General features: G+C 41.0%; 2 protein-coding genes across 5 annotated transcripts; both read left to right on the top strand.

Annotated features, from left to right (window-relative positions):
- The first annotated feature begins 962 nt into the window (after positions 1 to 962).
- On the top strand, positions 963 to 14,234 carry oga (O-GlcNAcase). Of its 4 annotated transcripts, none has more exons than XM_042434049.1 (19): positions 963 to 1,509; positions 2,200 to 2,251; positions 2,366 to 2,463; positions 2,667 to 2,797; positions 2,933 to 3,104; positions 3,203 to 3,301; positions 3,414 to 3,698; positions 3,795 to 3,953; positions 4,124 to 4,314; positions 4,548 to 4,823; positions 4,919 to 5,122; positions 5,456 to 5,630; positions 7,115 to 7,168; positions 8,685 to 8,770; positions 9,878 to 9,982; positions 10,367 to 10,458; positions 10,549 to 10,741; positions 10,870 to 11,029; positions 11,482 to 14,234. In XM_042434049.1, the coding sequence occupies exons 1-19, from the start codon at positions 1,344 to 1,346 to the stop codon at positions 11,616 to 11,618; spliced, it is 2,835 nt and encodes a 944-aa protein (XP_042289983.1). In that variant the 5' UTR covers positions 963 to 1,343; the 3' UTR covers positions 11,619 to 14,234. The 4 variants fall into 4 exon arrangements, with proteins under 4 accessions (XP_042289983.1, XP_042289984.1, XP_042289985.1 ...); XM_042434050.1 differs by having other exon boundaries at positions 4,548 to 4,808; XM_042434051.1 differs by lacking the exon at positions 7,115 to 7,168.
- Positions 14,235 to 15,446: 1,212 nt separating this feature from the next.
- Positions 15,447 to 18,214, top strand: npm3 (nucleophosmin/nucleoplasmin, 3). The gene is made up of 5 exons (XM_042433664.1): positions 15,447 to 15,634; positions 15,790 to 15,875; positions 16,219 to 16,338; positions 16,434 to 16,527; positions 17,468 to 18,214. Exons 1-5 carry the CDS (start codon positions 15,562 to 15,564, stop codon positions 17,578 to 17,580), a joined length of 486 nt encoding a protein of 161 aa, XP_042289598.1. The 5' UTR covers positions 15,447 to 15,561; the 3' UTR covers positions 17,581 to 18,214.
- Positions 18,215 to 19,341: the final 1,127 nt, after the last annotated feature.

Below are 19,341 nucleotides of genomic sequence, written 5' to 3' on the forward strand. Positions count from 1 at the left end.
ACTCACCTGTCTGCAATGGGTTTTCTTACTCTTTAGTTCCATCTTCTTTAACATATAGGGAAATTATGTCAATAGTTCTTTCTTACAGAGGAGACGTTTTGACATGTTGCAATAGGAAAGGCATATGTGTAAAAAATATAAGTGATGATTACTCAATTCCTCTTTGCAAATTTGGTTTCAGGGCATTGGTATTGTGTATGCTAGCTGACAGGGGACACTACAATAGAAAAGAGCCATTGTTAATGTTATTGGTAACACCTGTGCTTTACTATGACAAGTCAAAATATCATAAAATAGAAAGGGACTCCCTTGTCAACACAGCATGCACTGGTTTTTCATTAATGTATACTCTATTAATGTTTAATTAGTTACTTTTAGTTCCTCCAAGTAATTACACCAACGTGTTAGTGGATGTGTGCTGCTGACTCCAAACAAAGCATGTGTGTTTTGCTGACAGTGTACACACGATGAGCAGCACCTCCCCCTGTTTGAATGTGGTGCTGGAGCTCGACGGCATTCCTAATATGGACTGGAATCTCAAGATATTCGAAAGCACTAGAGATGTTCAACTGTGGTGCGAGCGAGTTAATGATATCAGAATTTCTGTCATTAGTTTAACAATTGTGCGAACAATTAACGATTATTCTCTTTGATAACTGTGAGATTATCTCTGTGCTTGTTTTGCACGGAAAAATATGGGCTAGGTGCTTGGCCTTCAATGTTTTAAACGTTTACAAAGCAATTAATACGTTTTGCATAAAAGCAGATGACTTTTCTTATGTTCATACACCCATTGAGTGTTAGCGGTATTATGTGTGGTTAACGAACAATTAATTTTATCCTGTGTTATGGCTATTATGTGTTCTTGAGCTACAAATGTCATCTATCTTTTTGCCATTGTGACATCTTTGCGGTGTTTTGTCACGCAGATCTGGTTTTGACTGGTTTAATCTAGTCTCGTGAGCATGCGCACTTGGTGTAAACAGGAAGAACAGACGACAACCAGAGCAAATCTACCATAAAGAGAAGAAAATGATCGGACAAAAACCAACAAGCGTCTTGTTCTTTATATTTTAACAAACACAAACGATGTCCTACATCATCTGATAGTGATTTCGATTACGTCTCGTAAGAGCTGTCGCAAAATTTTCGACAATTTTGAAAGACTCGTTAATACCGTAATACCGTTACCGATAGCTAACGTTAGACAGTCAGTGACGCGATTTATTTCCTCCGGGGTTTGCTCGACCAATTTGCCTGCTGACCTACATTAGAAAAAACACTCGGAGCTCCTCTGGATTCGTCTGAATTTGGTGGCTTCACACCGAGTGAAATCTCTGACAATGGTACAGAAAGAAAAGACACTGGAGACGCCTCAAGTGGACAGTGAACCGAGCCCCAGCCCAGTCTCCGGAGAGGCTTGTGCGGAGGCCGCCGGCCCGGTGGAGGAGTCCGGCATTGGAGTCGAACCGACGGGCCTCAGAAAATTCATCAGCGGAGTCGTGGAAGGTAATATTTCCTGTAAAGCTAAAACAGTCTCATTTGAAATTTACGATTTGCTATTAAGTAGGGCATCAACGTCCTGCAGCAATCGTGCTTCCTGGGGGAAATGGTCAGTGTCACTGTAAGACTACAGACAACAATTAACGATCAATAATTAGAAATCGAACTTGAATCATATGAAAAAGAGCAGGAGGCTGTTAAAATGATAAGTCAAGGATTACAAGCTGATCGTATTAATCGTGTCTGCAGGCTATAAATTAACATTATCACATGCATGTTTCTGTGCAGATAGTTGACGTTGGAATAAAAGGAGATAGTAATCTATCTTGAAATCATGAATTAATTGAGTAAATGTAGGCAGTCAGATGAAAAATCCAATGTCAATAAACGATTAAATGTTAATTTACAAAAATTGGCTTAGAAAATTATTGTTCTTGAACCTGTGGGCATATGTCATAATTGTTAACAATTCATAGACGAAATGATTGGTTGGTTAGTGCCTAAAAATGGATAACTCAACAGACAGAAAATGATAAAAATGTGCAAGTCTTGTTATACTTACTAGCCCAGCCCACCCCTAGGGGCACATTGCCAGTTATAGCAGTCATCCAGCTCTTTGTGCACAGGAGATGTACTTGATCATCAGCACTGCAGACTGCATTGAAACTGAACTGACTACATTGTTTGCTCATGCAGGCTTTTACGGCAGACCATGGACAATGGAACAGAGGAAAGAGTTGTTCAGGAGGTATGAATTATGTGTATTATTTCAGAAAGAATGTTAATCAGGTAACATTAATTGGTGTTATATCGAGAGGGTTCAAGTTGTTTTACTGATTGTTAATCGCATTGTATTTCACAGGCAGCAGAAATGGGGGCTGAATACGTACCTTTATGCACCCAAAGACGACTACAAACACAGAATGTTCTGGAGAGAGTTGTACTCGGTGGAAGAAGCAGGTGACTATATTCAGAGCAGATCTTGGGATCAGCTGTCTCGGGGCAAAGAGAACGAATAATGCCTGGTTATCCAAGTTAAAAGGGCAGTCGGCAAATCCAGTTTTAAGCATGGGTGAAATATAAAAAAGCTTTCAGATAAGTTGTTACAAGAGCACAATAATGCATTTAGCAAGTGATTTTTTTTCTCCTTAAATATCTCCTAGAGCAACTCATGACTCTAATTGGTGCTGCTAAAGAGCATGGGATAGAGTTCATCTATGCCATCTCCCCTGGACTGGACATCACCTTCTCCAATCAGAAAGAGGTTTCTGCACTCAAGAGGAAACTTGATCAGGTATCATAACATTTTGTGCACAATAGAACGAACAATGTGTAGAAGCTCCTCACACATATCTGAAAGAGTTGTTTGTCTTTTTTTGTAACCATTTTGCTCAGTTTAATTTCCAACCTCTTTCTGTCCCCTCTTTAGGTGTCTCACTTTGGTTGCAAGTCATTTGCCTTACTTTTTGACGATATTGACCACAACATGTGCCCTGCTGACAAAGAGGTGTTCAGCTCTTTTGCACACGCTCAGGTTTCCATCACCAACGAAATCTACCAGTACCTGGGAGAGCCTGAAACCTTCCTCTTCTGTCCCACAGGTAACCCAGCTCTCCATCTGAATCCCTCACACACTTTGTGCAATTGTTTTATCTACTTATTTATTCACTATATGTTTGTTTTGTGCCCTGAAATGCAGAGTACTGTGGAACATTCTGCTACCCAAGTGTCTCTCAGTCCCCCTACCTCCACACAGTAGGAGAGAAGCTACTGCCTGGCATTGACATACTATGGACAGGTGAGTCTGACACTACTTCTCTTTTTATGCGTACAATAGTGAAGTAGCTTTAACAAGTAACTACTCAAAGTCAAGAGAAAGATTCACTGGGATGTGTTTTTTCTTCCTGCAGGTCCCAAAGTGGTGTCCAAAGACATCACAGTAGAATCTATTGAGGAGGTATCTAAAATCCTAAGAAGAGCCCCGGTGATCTGGGACAACATTCATGCCAATGATTATGACCAGAAGAGGCTTTTCTTGGGTCCGTACAAGGGCCGCTCTACCGAGCTCATCCCCAGGTTAAAGGGAGTCCTCACCAACCCTAACTGCGAGTTTGAGTCCAACTTTGTAGCAATCCATACTCTGGCCACATGGTACAAGTCTAACATGAATGGGGTGCGAAAGGATGTGGTCATGAGTAAGTATGGTCAAAATGTTAACTAATTTGTAAACTGTTCTTTAAAAAAATGTGTCTCCTCATCTACTTTACTCTTCTCTTTTCACCCTTTACCAGCGGACGGTGAGGACAGCACAGTGTCCATCCAGATCAAGTTAGAGAATGAGGGCAGTGACGAAGAGCTGGAGACAGACATGCTTTACAGCCCACAGCTTGCCCTAAAGCTGGCTCTCACAGAATGGCTAGGGGAGTTTGGTGTGCCTCATCAGTACAACAGTAAGAGCAGTCCCATTATTATATCATACCGATCTTTATGTGCTCTTTTACAGCTCTATGCTAATGGTAATTCTCAGCAGTATAACCTGGAATAGGCTCATAGTGTTGGCACGGACAGCCTAAAATGACGTTTTTATGCCATACTAAAGAGGCTCTACTCTATCTTTCAGGCCGACAGGTGCCTCAGAGCGGTGCCAAAAGCACAGTCATCGACGTGTCATCCATGGCTGCTCCGTCTCTCTGCTCCTCCACCACAGTCACAACCGTGTTCCAGCAGCCCATCATGTCTCCAGCCATGCCGCCTCTCTGTTTAGATTCGCTCTCACACCCCATGGCAAAAAGACCTCAGGAGGAAGAAGAGGTGAGGTTTGCTTCTACTTCACAGACAGAACTGGAGCAGCTGAAAGAAATTAAATTCTCTATTAATCTGAATTTACCTGTAATTCATACGGTAAAGGACTGAACAACTGTCTAATGATAACACCTTGACACATCTTTTTGGTCAAGTTCTTCCCCTTGAGAAGTTCATTTCAGAGGAGATTATCTGTATAAGGTTGTAGGTTGTCTATTTTAATATTGTACCTGTCGGTGCAGGTGGAGGTGGAGAAGAAGGATTCAGACGAGGAGCCCATGGAGATGGTGGTTGAGAAGCTGGATGAGCCAGAGCCAGATGCAGAAGCTGACCCAGAGGAGAAGCATGTCGGTCCTATCTTAGCGGACAAGATGGCTGAGGACCTGAAACCCATGGATACAGACAAGGAGAGTCTGGCTGAGTCAAAATCTCCCGAAGAGTCTATCCAGGAGGACTCTGGGAGTGACATCGCACCTATGCAGACTGACGATCAGCTCAAGCAGGTGCCACCAACATTCGTGCGTTCCCCCTTTTCTCTTATAAACACAATTGAAAGCAATAAACAAACGAGAAATTCCTACAAAGTCACATTCTCGCTGATTTCTTTCCTCAGGATGTGTTTGTCCCGAGGCCCGACGAGAAGCCACTGTTCACAGCGGAGCCCCTCTCACTTGAAGACCTGAGCCTGCTAGCAGAGCTCTTCTACCTGCCTTATGAACACGGACCCAAGGCCATGCAGATGTTGAAGGAGTTCAACTGGCTCAGAGCCAACAGCAGCGTCGTCAGTGTCAACTGCAAGAGAAAGGAAACTGAAAAGGTGGGTTACTCATTGAAACAAACATGTTAAAGGTCGAGAGAGAAATGCCTACCTGAGAAAGCTAGTACATTATTTACTGAACATGCATGTGAACATTGGTGCATGGTGCTGCAAAACAAAATGGTGGATGTGTACTACCTTTACTGCCCATTGGGTGGTGTTGTTACACCACCCAATAGTCGTGGGGCGATGAAGTGTACTCGCTCTACAAGGCATTGTGTTCTGGGTATTTGTGTAAACTGCAGCTTCCCTTATTTAATCACTTCAAAATGGTTTAATGCAAACTGTTTTTAATGATATTTACTCTTATTTCCAATCACTGTTTACATGCAGGTCACAGAATGGCAGACTAGGGCGGAGAAGTTCGAGGAGATGTGCTGCTCAGTCATCCAGATGTTCACACGTCTGTCCAATTCAGCCAACCGTACCATCCTGTACGACCTCTACCCTTACATCTGGGACATCAAGAGCATCATTTCTATGGTCAAGTCGTTTGTCCAGTGGCTAGGTATGTATGAGGGGAACCACAAGGCTCTTACTCTTAGTGTGCAGTAGCGTAGAGACAGTCTGATCAAGTCTGGTCCTTCTGACCTTTTGATATAGTCAGACGTACTTTTACACACAAATCATTTGATCAAAGCAGTTTAATGATTTATCATTTAGCTGCTTAGATTCTATCTTGTAGTCCAGTGCTATGATATTTTCAAAGTCTGCTTACCAGATGTTAATATTATCTAATCAGAAAAGAAATATGGCTTCTTGAGATTTTGGCCAACATCTGTATAGAGGATGAAAAAACCTTCAGTTTTAATTGATGGCAGTTTATTATAGATCAGCTTAGCACAGATCAGGTTAGAGGCATCACCTCTTACTAGTTTTTAATTGCTCTTGTTTCACACATGTTGATTGTTTTTTTTTGTTTCTTTCTTTTTTTTTTTTTTGTCTGACTGAATGCCGCTTGCACCGCTAGCATCCTCCTTATTTATTCCATAACAAGCTGCTCCATCTTGGTGATATCGAAACCGGGTCTCTGTGGCAAACGTCCCAGCAGGGTTACTGCTGCTTGCTGTGTATCCAGTAACATCACTGCTGCATTCCCACACAGACACACTTGCTTCCATCTCTCTGTCTGTGGGGATGGGCGCCAGGGGGAAGTCCCCATCCCCCCCCTCCCCTCCTCCTCCATGCCGTAGCGCGCACGCGAGCTTGGAGAGCAAGTTGACTGACTGACTGTGGAAGGCCATTCTGGTGCATAAACTGGGACTAGAAATATCTGAACTGGTCGTTATTATACGACATTTGTTGTCATAGCCTTACTAAGAAGACTATGAAATGACGCTGTTGTTAGATTTTAACCTTCTGAATCATTTGCTCAATCTGTATCAGGGTGGGATCCATTACCTTGTATAAGAGAGGATGTTCTCTCTCTCTCTTTCTTTCTCTTCTGCCTCTCTTTTCACCTCACACTTTATTTCACTCTTTCTGATGGTGCACCGTGATGCAGTTTGAGTGACATTCAGTCTCATGAAAACATCTCCTTTTGTCGGAGTGTCTCTTGGAATAGTCTGAAGCACCAGCATGGCCTGTAGGTTACTCCCTGTAACCCAGTTTCATTCGCAGGTTTCTGTCCAGTCCGGCTATATGGTAAAGCTGAGGACTCTAGCCTACACAGCAGGCAGCATACCCACACTGGCAAAACCACATCAAAACTGACACTACTGGCCTAATGCATTAGAAAATGACTATAACCACTCTAGTAATATAAAGTTTTTTGATTAGAATGGCCATAAATATCTTCAGATATCGCAGTGTCATGAAGAGCTTAACTGTTGACTGCTGCTTCTGCTAAAAGCAGATTTTTACATTAGTCCCCATCTTCTCCCCTCATTAGAAGCTGTGCAGCCGGCACTTAGTCATAACCTCCCTGGTTATTGTACTGAGAACACTTACTAATATTTATTTTCTACTGTTTTCTCCCTTCACTATGTACAGATGGAAGAATCCACAGTACAAGTTTCTACTGCTATTGGATCGACAGTGGCCGATGTATGCACAGTGCAGGCGTTGTCTCTTCCCCTTTTAGTTCATGTTTGAAATGGATTCATGTGAAAATAAAATTCTTCAATTAGGCTGATAAATGTAAGAAATGTATTTGGAGGAAAGGAAACAGCCGTCCGGATGAAGTCACATTTTGCGCAGCGATGTTTAGCTATCAATCTTAAGTGTTAACTCCCAAATCTCTTCTCTTTGGCAGCCTCTCTCTAACTTGTTTTTTTGTTTCTGTCAGTAGGCTTATAGAAATGGCTCAGACCAGCCTGATGCACCTACTCAAGGGAATATACACTTTGCTTTGAAATTTACACCACCACACCCTGATCTTCACTCTACTGAGACTGTGTGGTTATGATCAGTGTGCTTGCGTACACGTTGGTTGGACCATGCAAGAATATGAGTTGCATGTTTTCTGCGTTTGTATTAAGACAACGCAGCCTTAATAGATCATACGGGTGGAAGCAGTCCACTCTTTTTTTTTTTCTTCTTTTTGTCCATTTGTGAAAGTGAAGCAAGTTCAGAGTTCCTTCCTGTGGGTGCATCTGTTCGCTGTGTTGTGTCAGCTCTTCAGAGGAATTGTGTTAGGTGTCAGGGTGAGGTTGATCTGTAAAGCAGTTTTAGATGTCCTGCAAGCGCGCTGCATTTGTCTGGTCACATGACAGGGCTTCTCATCAACCAGGAGTAGACTTTGTTAGCGACAATGCTGCTGTATACAGACTCTGACAGCACCCGTGCTTTCAGTATACTAACATTTATATGCTTTTGCTTCTGTACAATTAATCTTTTGTCTGTCTGATTTTGGCTTTGAACTGTAAGCAGAGAGGCCCTTTTTGCACTGGGAGTGTTTATGCTACCTCTCGTTTTGTCCTCCTGGTTTGATGAGCCATGCTTCCCAGTCATGTGACAAGGCAGATAAGATGAGAATGTGACTTCACACGGGGTGCTAAGATCAGTGGGGTGACGGCAGCTGAAGCTTACATCTGGTGGGCGTAGACAGTACGGGTTTCTGTTGTGATAGTCAATCTAAAATTTATGAAGTGCGTCAGCTCTTAAAAATGAAAATGACCCTTCCTGAAGCACCAAAGGGGCTAAACTGCACTTAATTATGTCCTCTTCAGATTTCGGAGAGCGTGCATTCCACTGCAAGAAAGAACTAGGTTCTTAAGACCCGCATATAATTTCAATGTGGAGCATTTTGACATTGTTGCGGAGAAGCTGAGGTGCAGAGCTCATTTTTTTAATAATTTCGATCTTGGACTTGTTTCCTCTTGTAAACACGTGAGCTTTAGTTGCTTGAGCCCCATTTCATCATAAAACATTTCCTCTGAATATAATGAACTATTCCAAATTAGGTCCTTTTTATGTTTTAATGATTAAAACAAAATTACTTATTTGGATTATGCTATTAGATACATATGACCCCCTTCCTCCCCATCTCCCCACTCCCTTCATCTGTGTCAGAGAGCCCCATCCTGTGGTAACACTGTCCGCTTGGCTCTGCTCCTAACAGGGTGTCGTAGTCAGTCCTCAGCACAATTCCTTAGAGGAGACCAAGAGCCCTGGGCCTTTAGGGGAGGTCTAGCAGGAGAGTTCCAGGTATCTAATGCACTGAATTTACAGCAATCAAATGGAAAAAAAAGAGTGTTATGAGCAAAGAAGACGATGGTAAATGTGCGCAGGTATGAAGGGGTTTGGTCTGTCAAAGGTGAGCTGATTGTAATGTTTGGGGCTTCATAAGATACGGTTCCATCCCCTTCACGTGTTCTCTAAGAAGTTCATGTCCTGAGCGTTATTTTGCTATTACTTTGGGATATGTCAATCTGTGTGAGGGGAATGGGTAACCTGAAAGCCATTTTGGCAGAGGTTACAGCCACTGTTTGGCATGGCATTTTCTGATTGATTAATTTGAATTTCTTTCAGCAACTGCCCAAGGAGATGCTGCTTTTCCCTAGCGCACGCTGGCGCAAGCGAGCATGGCTAGGTTTTATTTTCATGACATCTCATTTCTTTGCAGGAAAGCACAGCGCACAAATTACCACGCCAACCCTTTGCAAGCGCAAGCGCATGCACTGCCTCACAGTGCCAGCGAGAACGCAAGCATGTCTGCAATGGGAAAACTCCATGATAAAACATACCTGTCCAGCCTAAAGCAACATCTCCAACCTCGGAGAATAGCAAGATTTACAATGGCAACCGATACACTATTGACTGACTCAGTTAGCTCATATTTAATTTGCCTCTTTGGTTTTTTTCCTGGAGTTCTCTCTGTCTTCGCGCAAGCATCATTATTTTTCTCAACAGGAGGGTTGCGCAGCGAAATATTGCGATGCCTTACAAAAGGGAAAGGAGCATCTCCTTCAGCCAGTAAAACCTTAGTCAGACCAAAATACCACCCTTGTTTTATTGTATTTGAAAAGCAAATATGAATGTGCCTGTGCTATGCTCCTTTAGCAAAAAAGAGAAAGATGTGATGTTTGCTTGTTGTCCACTGTCAGATCAACAAGGAAGAGGAGTCAGTTTATATATTTATATGATCTTTTTTTTTTACAGTATGTTTCTAAGCACTTTGCTTACTTGCTTACTCCATTTCCTTTTTGGTTTAATAGTGGTTCAATTGTAGCAAATTCACAGTGAGGCAGTCAGCCAAAGCAGCACACCACCTAGTCTCAGAGAAACTGAACCTGTTTCTTTTGATATCCACAGAGATTGTTGCCAATAGATGGGGCAAACGATCTTTTCTACCAACCTCCACCTTCACTGCCAACCTCCAAAATCTATTCCATAAGGCCATACTTTGCCAAAGATGAGGTGAGATGTTTTGTGTGTTTAGTCATGCCCTTGTGCACCTTCTTTTTTTCTTTTTTTTTTTTTTTAACCAACACTTGAGTATGTCACCCTTAGCGTTAATAATGTTGTAAACAGAACATTAAATGTATGGGTGCAGAAATGATGTTGGCCAGTTGGTAGTATTCCCAGCAGAACTGGCCTAGTTTAAGGTGTGAATGTGCTTAATATGACACGCTCAACTGCGCTGTACGTCAGAGAATATATGTACTGAAGAGAAAGCCAGCTTTAGACTGAATATTTTCAAACACATGCGGTGTTAAGGGCTGTGATGGGTCAAGTTTTTTCTGTATGTCAAATCATCTGCTACAGTAACACCTGTTGTTGTTGTTGTCTTTCTTTTTGCAGCCTGCAATTTATAAAATCTGTAAAGAAATGTACTGTGAAGGAATGGAGGATGTACCTTTCTCTGACCAGGAATCTGACCTCATTGGAGACAGGTAAGACATGGAGATGCATTTGTTTGAGAGGTTACTCCCTGTAGTGCAAACACACATGAATTGATAAAAATCTTTTCTGTTTGTTAACAGGTTAGTCGGAGGTCTCCTGTCTTTAAGTCCAGACTATGGGTTTGTACTAGAGGATGAAGAAGGGATCTGCGGTTATGCTCTCGGCACCGTGGATGTCAAGCCCTTCGTCAAGAAATGCAAGTTGAACTGGATTCCCTTCATGCAAGAGAAATACAACAAACCTGACTGCGAGAAGGACCTCACAGAGGCTGAGGTAAGATCTTAATCCATCAATTTCATTATCGTAATCTCTCGTCAGCTCAGTCTATCAGGTGGCTTTTTATGGTGCCCATTCATAATGAATACTTTCACCTAACCATCTCTCATCTGTCGTCCCTGTAGAAGATGATGTTGAGTTTCCATGAAGAAGAGGAGGGTCTTCCAGAGTCCTTTCTGTCCAATTTTCCCTCCCTCATCAAGGTTGACATTCACGCCAAGGTCACTGACCCCAGCGTGGCCAAAAGCATGATGGGATGTCTGTTATCTTCCCTTAAGGCCAACGGTATGTAGCAGCTGTCACTGTTACTACAAAAAGAAAATGTTGGATTAGTGTTATTAGTCATGTTGGTAAGACGGATGTTAGAATATTCACTTGAATCTAAAATTTAGCAAGTTAAGTATGAATCAAGGGTCACAAATATAGTAAGTTCCAAATCAAACTACAAAAAATGGACATGTTGACCAGTAGTCTGAGGCATAAACATACTGGGGAAAAGGGGCTTTCAGCTTTAAGGAACAGAAACCATCAAAGCACCGACTGAAGTTATCTTCTCTTCCTGTGACAAAGATCGGGAACCAGTTTATTCCTGCTCAGAGACACAGAAGAAGATTATTTTCAGTTTAACACCATATTTGGCCACACTGTCAGGAAGATCATTTTGGGAATTTTTTGTAAACTGATTTATTATTATGATTATCTCTTTATGATTATCTGTTTTTGTCGTTAACTTCCAGGGTCCCACGGTGCATTCTGTAAGGTTCGTCAGACTGATAAGAGAATGTTGGACTTCTATAGTAAGCTGGGATGCTTTGAGGTGGCCAAAATGGAGGGCTTCCCCAAAGACGTCATCATTATGGGGCGAAGCCTATGAAGAAACGTCCTGCTACAATAACAGACAGAGAGAGAAAAAAAGCGAGAGAGAGAGCAAGCAAGCAGTCAACACGGCGTTTAAAAAAAAAAAAACGTTTGCTACCTTCATGAGACAAACTTCCATGATGATTTTATACTGCATTACCATCTGGGCTAACCTGGGGAAACCTGTTTTTAAGATTTGTGTACAGAAGCACAGCACACACAGATTCCCCGCGCTGCCCGTAGATGTTACGGCTCTGTTGGATTCAGCAGATCCGAAGCTAAAAGGCCAAGAAGTGATCTGTAGTCAGCTGATCAGAGCCAACAAGAGTGGCACTCCAGCATTCATTTCTGGGGTCCCACTATTTATATACCTCCAGGAGGCAGGAAGTGACAACTCCATAAGCCTTTTTTTTTTCTTTTTTTTTCTGATTTTAATCCAGCAGCCATTACATGGATATTGCCCACATGCCCTAACGCTAAGTGTCTGTATCTGAAATGGAGGCAGAGCCGTGAAACGAGGGCAGCCTGTATCTCAGGTAGTGTCTCACTACCCTCGTGTCCTGTTTTTCTCAGCTCCGACATAGAGAAATAACACGACTGTCCACATAAGCTGGACACCATTAATACAGGATGTGAAGTGCTGCGTGAGAATTTGCCTTTCATCGTCACATCATGGGTTTTCTAGTTGCTCCACAATAGACTTGGAGAAAGAGGCCTTTTTTATTAAAGGACGCATCACGAAGAAAAAGTGATGTTAAATGCTGAGTCTTTACGCATGAAAGGCGGAAAATTGTAGCTTAGAGGATCCTCACAGTCCAGCAAAGGAAAAAGTATTTGTTGAGACTATTAAAGACTCAACCAGGAGGTCCTCTGAATTTCCGTTCAAGCGGTAGACATTTGGAAACCAACAGAAAAGCCTCCACGAGTTTACAAACATGGTTCTTAGCCTGTTTCTGTTTAGCGTTTTACTTTTGGCCATTTTTTTTTTTTTTTTTACTAACACCACATTTTTTTGCTTATTTCCCCTTTGAGCTATTGCCTTTTGGGTCATTGCCTTTGGATTTTAGGTTTATATCGCAGACCCCAGTGTCTTCTGTGTCAAGGCTTTCCAACACATGTGATTTTGGACATTGGCCTTGTTGCTCAAATTCCAGAGAAGTAGCCTGCTTTTTTCCCCCCTGACTTTGGCAGTCACATGTCAAATCCAGCACATAAATCCTTCAGTAAGCTATCAGAGAAAAGACAGGCCATCTTTTTAAGTTACGTCAGATGATACATTTACTAAATGTTATGGAAATGTTACGTGTTTTTGTTTATCCAATTGTTTAAGTAGGTAAAATGATAAATTTACTGGTAGTTACTCTTTCAAATAATCAAAACTCAAATCAGTGGGACCAAAAATCTGATAGTGTGATCAGCTATTTTGTGTAAAAAATTTAACATTTTGAAAGCAATTCACATTGGAATTTCATGAGTGCAAATGGATACAAGTCCTAAGTTTTGAAAGCATTTAACCCACCGTTTTCATAAAGCTGCTGAGTTCTTTCTTAACCACTTTTTCAGTACCTGACTTGTAAATCAACAGTTAACCTGTGCTGCAGTTTCAGATATGCTGCGCTATAAAGCCATTGGTAGTAATATGAGTCATAATAATCAGCAGATAATCAGTTCACATCTTTCATTTTGCATCCTTCCCTGCGGTTTCTACGTTGCATACTCATAAATGAATGTCTTTTCAGCTGAGCCTTGGCGAGCGCTCTTATGATCGCTACGGTTGTTAAATCTTGTCACTAAATGTCACCAAAGTGGCACTGACCCCCCCACACTGATGCTGCTCTGCAGCTGTGAAGGTTTGGAGCAGAAATTCATAGGCCTTTTTTCCTATCTGTCCTTTTGAATGTTTTATATTCTGACGCATTTCCCATTTGTTTATTGTAAATCTATATAGTTAACAAAAAAAAGCACTTTGACTATAGTTAGGAGTGTTCTGTTGGTTACACGAGGATCATCAGTTGCTCTTCAGTAGCTGCCTGCCAATGTGATGTTTTGATACTGTGTACATTCATGATGTGCATGAGGTGTATTGGATTTGCTGTGGCGGTCATTAGAATAACCTCATCCTATGCTGCACAGAGGAAGAAGCATGCCACTCCCCTCTGTGAGCATAATACTGTAGTTCATAGACAGTCTGTAAACACTGTCAATCATAAACTGTTATTATTTTTTGTATATCTTTACTGAAATTGTGGCTAGCATTCTGTTTCGCTTTAAAAGACAGGAAAATGACGGACAGCACTATGTCATGCACAGCTGTCGTACCTGGCTGTGTCTCAGTGAGTTTGTGAAACTCACCAACAGATCTGCTGTTAGTCTTCTGAAATGACGGCAGAGTTTTCACTTATGTTAATTAAATGGTTCATTTTGCAGTTTGTTGATGCTCGTGCTTTCTCCTCTGCCAACTTGGGTTTGATAGAAATGGGCTGTGACTGAGAGAAAGGGCTCCAATTGTACATTTTGATTATCTGAGTTCAGGGTTGGGGAGGCGGGCGGGGTCATAAAAGTCACAGTTTACCTATGTAAAATTTGTATGTAAGATACATAAGATTAAAAACTAATAAACTACAATAAGTGACTTTTCTCTGTGTTGCTTGTGTTCGTGTTTTCACAGGTCTTTCTCTGACCGTGTCTGGATTGAAGGGATGAAAAGATCTGTCTTGTTCACAGGTTTTATTTATATCACCCAACTCATATCACCCCAACCCTAAAAGAAGCTTCTCTCTATTTTTGAAAAGCAAAAAGTGCCTGGAACATGGAAAACATGGAAATAGCCAATAAGTGCGATGTGTATGTATCCTATCGCATCCAACTTTCCATTGACTAGGGTTTAAAGGACACGACATATGGTGGTATCATTACTATTACCCAGTGAACCGGAAACCAGCCAGCACTCCTAAGTCTGTGTGTCTGAGGCAGCTTGATTCAACAGAACTCTTGAGATTATGAACCTTGTGTAAACTAAAATAACAGGTCTTTATACTAGATGTGGACACAGTTCACCTCTACAAGACAGAGCCACAAGCTTAGATAATAATGCAGGAGTTGACATTGTACTTCAGTGGTGCAAAAAACATGTGCAGTTAATCAAATTATGGGCAACCTATTGATGCTCAGTGAATCTGGCCTGTTTTGGGCCCCTGTGGGTCTCAGGCCCTGGACCAGCAGCCGGTAATCCACCATTGCATCACACCAGTACAAATGTAACCAGGTCTGCAGACTGGATTTTGCCTCTGAACATATAATGATTCTCAATTTGAGTCCCCATTCTTTTTTTTTTTCTTTTCTTTTTTTTTTTTTTTTTTTTTACAAAAGTGGTCTTCAACTTTTACTGCCTCATGATAAGTGTTGTACATTTTCCCTGGCAGTTGAATCACATTTAAACATAATTTCAGCCAGTTATGTTTACAATCAATATTGCCTAAAAGAAGTGAAATATAATATTTAACATAAGCATTTAATCAAAAATTATCTAAATCTTTATTTGTACTTTTTTGCACTGAATTTTTTGTCTTACTTGTTGAATAGCCTGTTTTATAAATCTTATTTTTTTATTTGAACGCAAATAAGTTACTTTAACATGACTTAAACACTATATTAAGAGTATTATAATTGTCATTATTCTACTCTATATTAACTTATATTACAATACTATATACTATTGCTATATATTACGTTTATTATACCATTATTAGTTGTATTATAATAATCTTTATTAGCTGTACTTATGGATGTTTTTCTTCATAGAGAGAAAAAACAGTATTGTATTGCCTTGTATGAGCCACAGGCGCACCGTGATGACGCGTCATCAGCGTCATAGTTTGCGACGCGCTTGTTGTTTTTCGAAGAGGGATCGTTTTGCTGAAAGTGTTTAACAGCAAACTCAAATCCAGCGCTTCGTCAAAATGTCTCTGCACGACGACGAGTCCTCGGATATGGGACTAGCGGGTCAATCCAAGCTGGAGAGCTTCCTATTCAGTAAGAAACACAGTTTATTGGCTCTGCCGGCGCACACGTGGGTTTCTCTGTGATGTCCCGGCAGTGAAACATGTGCTTCAGTGTTTCTAAAATGCTCTGTGATATCAGGCTGTGGACTAACGTGATGAAACCATAAATGTTTGCGTGTTTTCCAGGCTGCGAGCTGTCCTCTAAAGTTCCTTTCTACACTTTCCAAGGAGATGAAGAGGAGGACCTGGAGCACTTCCTTGAACTCAGAACGGTATGTACGATGGCTGCAGGGATGTCTGTCCTCACATTACAGTACAGAGTGCAAAAGTCTTCACCACAACTTATTCAAGTCTGTCTTCAAACAACAGTCAGGTGTCCAAATGAACACTGAAATAGTTTTTTCTTGCCATAATCATTCCTCCTGCCATGTGACTGTTGTTTGAAGACAGACTTTGAAAAATTGTGAATCTATCCTTTAAATGCAAGGCATATGTAGAAGTGTGTGTATCATAAGTATCCAAGGCCTTTGTGTCCAAATTTTTATATAGTGACAACACAACCAGCCGAATCACAGTGTGGGAAAATGTTAAGTGAATGAACTGCCATTCCTGCAGGTCTGTTTGGGAGAAGGTGCTAAGGAGGAGAGTAACGTGGTGGAGGTAACAGCTATGAATCACCAAGGAAAGACTATTTCAGTGCCAATTGCCAACCTTCACATCAGCTGCCTGCCTATGGTAAATATGATATATAGTCGTTAATTCTATCAGCACATTAATGAACCACGCAGTAGAGGCTGAAGTCTGATATCTCTTTAACTTTCTTTCCTCAGGTGAGTTTGGGAGAGTTTGAGTTGAAAGCCCCAGTGACCATCCGGCTCAAGGCTGGCACAGGACCAGTTACTGTCAGCGGGTTACACCTCATAGGTAACAGCTTTTTATTCAAATGTCACTCAGCAACACCCTGTTAAAAGTAAACAAATTAACCAAAATCAAAATTAATGTGATTACTTACCAATGAATGTGGCTACATTTAGTAGAGTGTTTCGTAGATTACGTTATCATCAGCTGACATCAAAACAGCTGGAATCTAGTGCTGCAACTAACGATTATTTTCATTATTCATTATTCTGTTGATCATTTGCTCGATTGATCGATTAGTTGTTTGGTCCAGAAAATGGTGAAAAATGTCAGTAACTGTTTCCTACAGTCCTGTGACGTCCTCAAATGTCTAGTTTTGTGCCAGCTGACAGTCCACAACCCAAAAATATTTAGTTTATCATAGAGGACTAAAGAAACCAGGAAAATATTCACATTTGAGAGGCTGAAATTTTCCTCTTAAAAAATGACTCACTAATGGTCAGAATAGTTGGCAACTAATCGTTTAATCTTTGCAGCTCTACTGGAATAACTCCGGTAGAATGGGTGCACTATGATCAGAGAAAATACGTGTTCTCAAGGTTACTAAATACTTGGTTTGGTCATTTAGTTTCTCTTTACATTGAGCCAACTGCACAAAAAATGAGAGATATTCCTTCAATCAATAAAATGTTAAATTTGTACCTTGTCATGAATTTCTTTTGAGTTGAAATCCAAGACCTTTGATGCTTTCTGTCTATATTTCAATTCAAAAGTTTTAACAGTAGATTGAACTTCTGGCATTAAACTTCTCTCAGAAATGGTATTTCACAGCTCTAAGTACTCACGGTAATGCATGTGTGCAGCTGCATATTGCAAACCGTGCACGAGCTGACCGCCGTCGCAAGGATAGATTAAATAAAATGACCCTGCTGGCATTATAGCTAAATATTCCTACAGGATTCAATCTAAGACAGCAATTTAACATTTGGCCTCCGTCTTTGTGCAGCCTCGCAGGTCGAAGACTCCGACATGTCTGATGAAGACGACGATGACGACGATGAAGAGGAGGAGGAAGAGATCACCCCCATTAAACCAGCAAAGAAGAAGCAGAAGATGTAGGCTGAGAGGTCGTCGATGGGTTTTTTCTTTATTTTTTTTGGAGTGTTTTAAGAAATAACAGTCGTTTTGTACCAGACGGGACACATTTTACAAAGTTAATACTTATTCCACACAGCCACATGAAAGCTTAGTGTGGTGGCAGCTGAACACGCTGTTGGAGGAAGGAACATCGTGACAGGAGCTCTGATTGTTCTCACCTCTTTTACTCCTCAGTTTCTCACCGCAAGCTCTCGGTATCTGCAGTGAATTAAACTGTGGATGCAACATTCACTTCTAGAAGAACTGTTTTTGCTATTAAACGCTACCTTGCGTTTTATACTGTACATGTTACAACCACCACAGACATGGATTTATCTCACCAGTGGTGGGAAAACATCGTCTTATACTCTCACCATTGGATTCTGGTATTTATAAAAGTAAAACATAGTGTGTGTACTTGTGTCAGAGAGAGAAAGTGTTTCCAGATCAGCGTGATTTCCAATTAAATTGTGCAATCAAATTAATTAAATGTTCTTGGTTCACAAGAGTATCTCCATTTCCAGCTGTTTGTAGTTCCAAAATACTGTTTTTCTATGTACTATGTCAATCATAAATGTGAAAATTTTGTACTTGTAATGAATGCACCAAGAAAGCATTTTGTGTTTGTGTATTCATTTAATTCTCTTTGTTAATTTAACACCGTTTTTCAGCCCATTACATACAATACATGTCGTTTATGTATTGTTATGGCCACATAAGTTTAGTGCCTCCTTTGAAATGCTTACAGAATGCAGCCGTAACCCCGTTTTGTGCTCAAGTTAATTGGAAAGAATCAATAACCACCTTTCTTGAGGTTGCAAAGATGCATTTAATCAGACTCTACTGGATTAAAAAACAGCCAAATAGAATATTGATAGAAAACCAAGAGAAAGTTCTTCTTGAGCCGAGGGTTAGGGGAATAAATACAGGTCTTCTACGGGAATACATCACTACCTAAAGTTAAAGATCCTCTGTGGGGTTTTCTTGTGAACAAACAAAAGTTATGTTTACGTTTAGTTACTCACCTAAACTCATTGTGTGTATCCTTGTGATCTACAAATGTGTTGAATCAATTTCTTTCCTCATAAAACGTTTGCAAAACACATTTTTTTTATATTTTAAACTGCATGGTTTACAACTATGTTTACTGGCTTGTAGTCTTCTTCTCTGTCTTTATCGCCACATTTCTTGTCACATTACAGCCAACTGTAGATTGGTGGAATAGTGTAAAACGATTGGTAAGACTGTCTATCACCCACGTGCAGGTGTGCACGTATGTGAGTCCTTGTTCACGACATAAAAAAACATGGAACCACTCATAAAAGGCTGCTCACGAGCGTTACTAGAGGTCAAACAGCCCACAGGGAACCTTTAACTGAAGCTGACGGTAAACCAACAAGTCATCGAGTCGGCTGTGCAGTGACAGTAAACAGTGTGATATCAGTTAAAGCTTTATAAAGGCTGATGTGGTCTTTGTGGTTGAATCATCTGCATGCACATTATGATCCCATCTGTGCAAACATCCTTACATGGATCTTAGTAAGGCATCTGCAAACACTACAGCCACCACAGTCTGTGTCATTAACATTATTCACTGTGTTATTATTCACTTTGTCACCATGATAAGACTCAATGGAACTCCTCAGCTCTGGATCCAGCAGCTTGGACACAGCCATAGAGCTAGAAAAGCATGTCAAAGACAGATCTTCCTCATCACATCTGATGAAGTTTCTCAGTTTTTCC

This window comes from Thunnus maccoyii, chromosome 14 (assembly GCF_910596095.1).
Source record: "Thunnus maccoyii chromosome 14, fThuMac1.1, whole genome shotgun sequence".
NCBI classification, from domain to species: domain Eukaryota; kingdom Metazoa; phylum Chordata; class Actinopteri; order Scombriformes; family Scombridae; genus Thunnus; species Thunnus maccoyii.

Coding starts and splice junctions, on each gene's coding strand:
- oga (XM_042434049.1), top strand. CDS start 1,344: ATGGTACAGAAAGAAAAGACACTGGAGACGCCTCAAGTGGACAGTGAA. Junction 3,302..3,413: donor CATTGACATACTATGGACAG/GTGAGTCTGACA, acceptor TTCTTCCTGCAG/GTCCCAAAGTGGTGTCCAAA. Junction 7,169..8,684: donor TTGGATCGACAGTGGCCGAT/GTATGCACAGTG, acceptor TGCTCCTAACAG/GGTGTCGTAGTCAGTCCTCA.
- npm3 (XM_042433664.1), top strand. CDS start 15,562: ATGTCTCTGCACGACGACGAGTCCTCGGATATGGGACTAGCGGGTCAA. Junction 15,876..16,218: donor ACTTCCTTGAACTCAGAACG/GTATGTACGATG, acceptor CCATTCCTGCAG/GTCTGTTTGGGAGAAGGTGC. Junction 16,339..16,433: donor ACATCAGCTGCCTGCCTATG/GTAAATATGATA, acceptor TTCTTTCCTCAG/GTGAGTTTGGGAGAGTTTGA.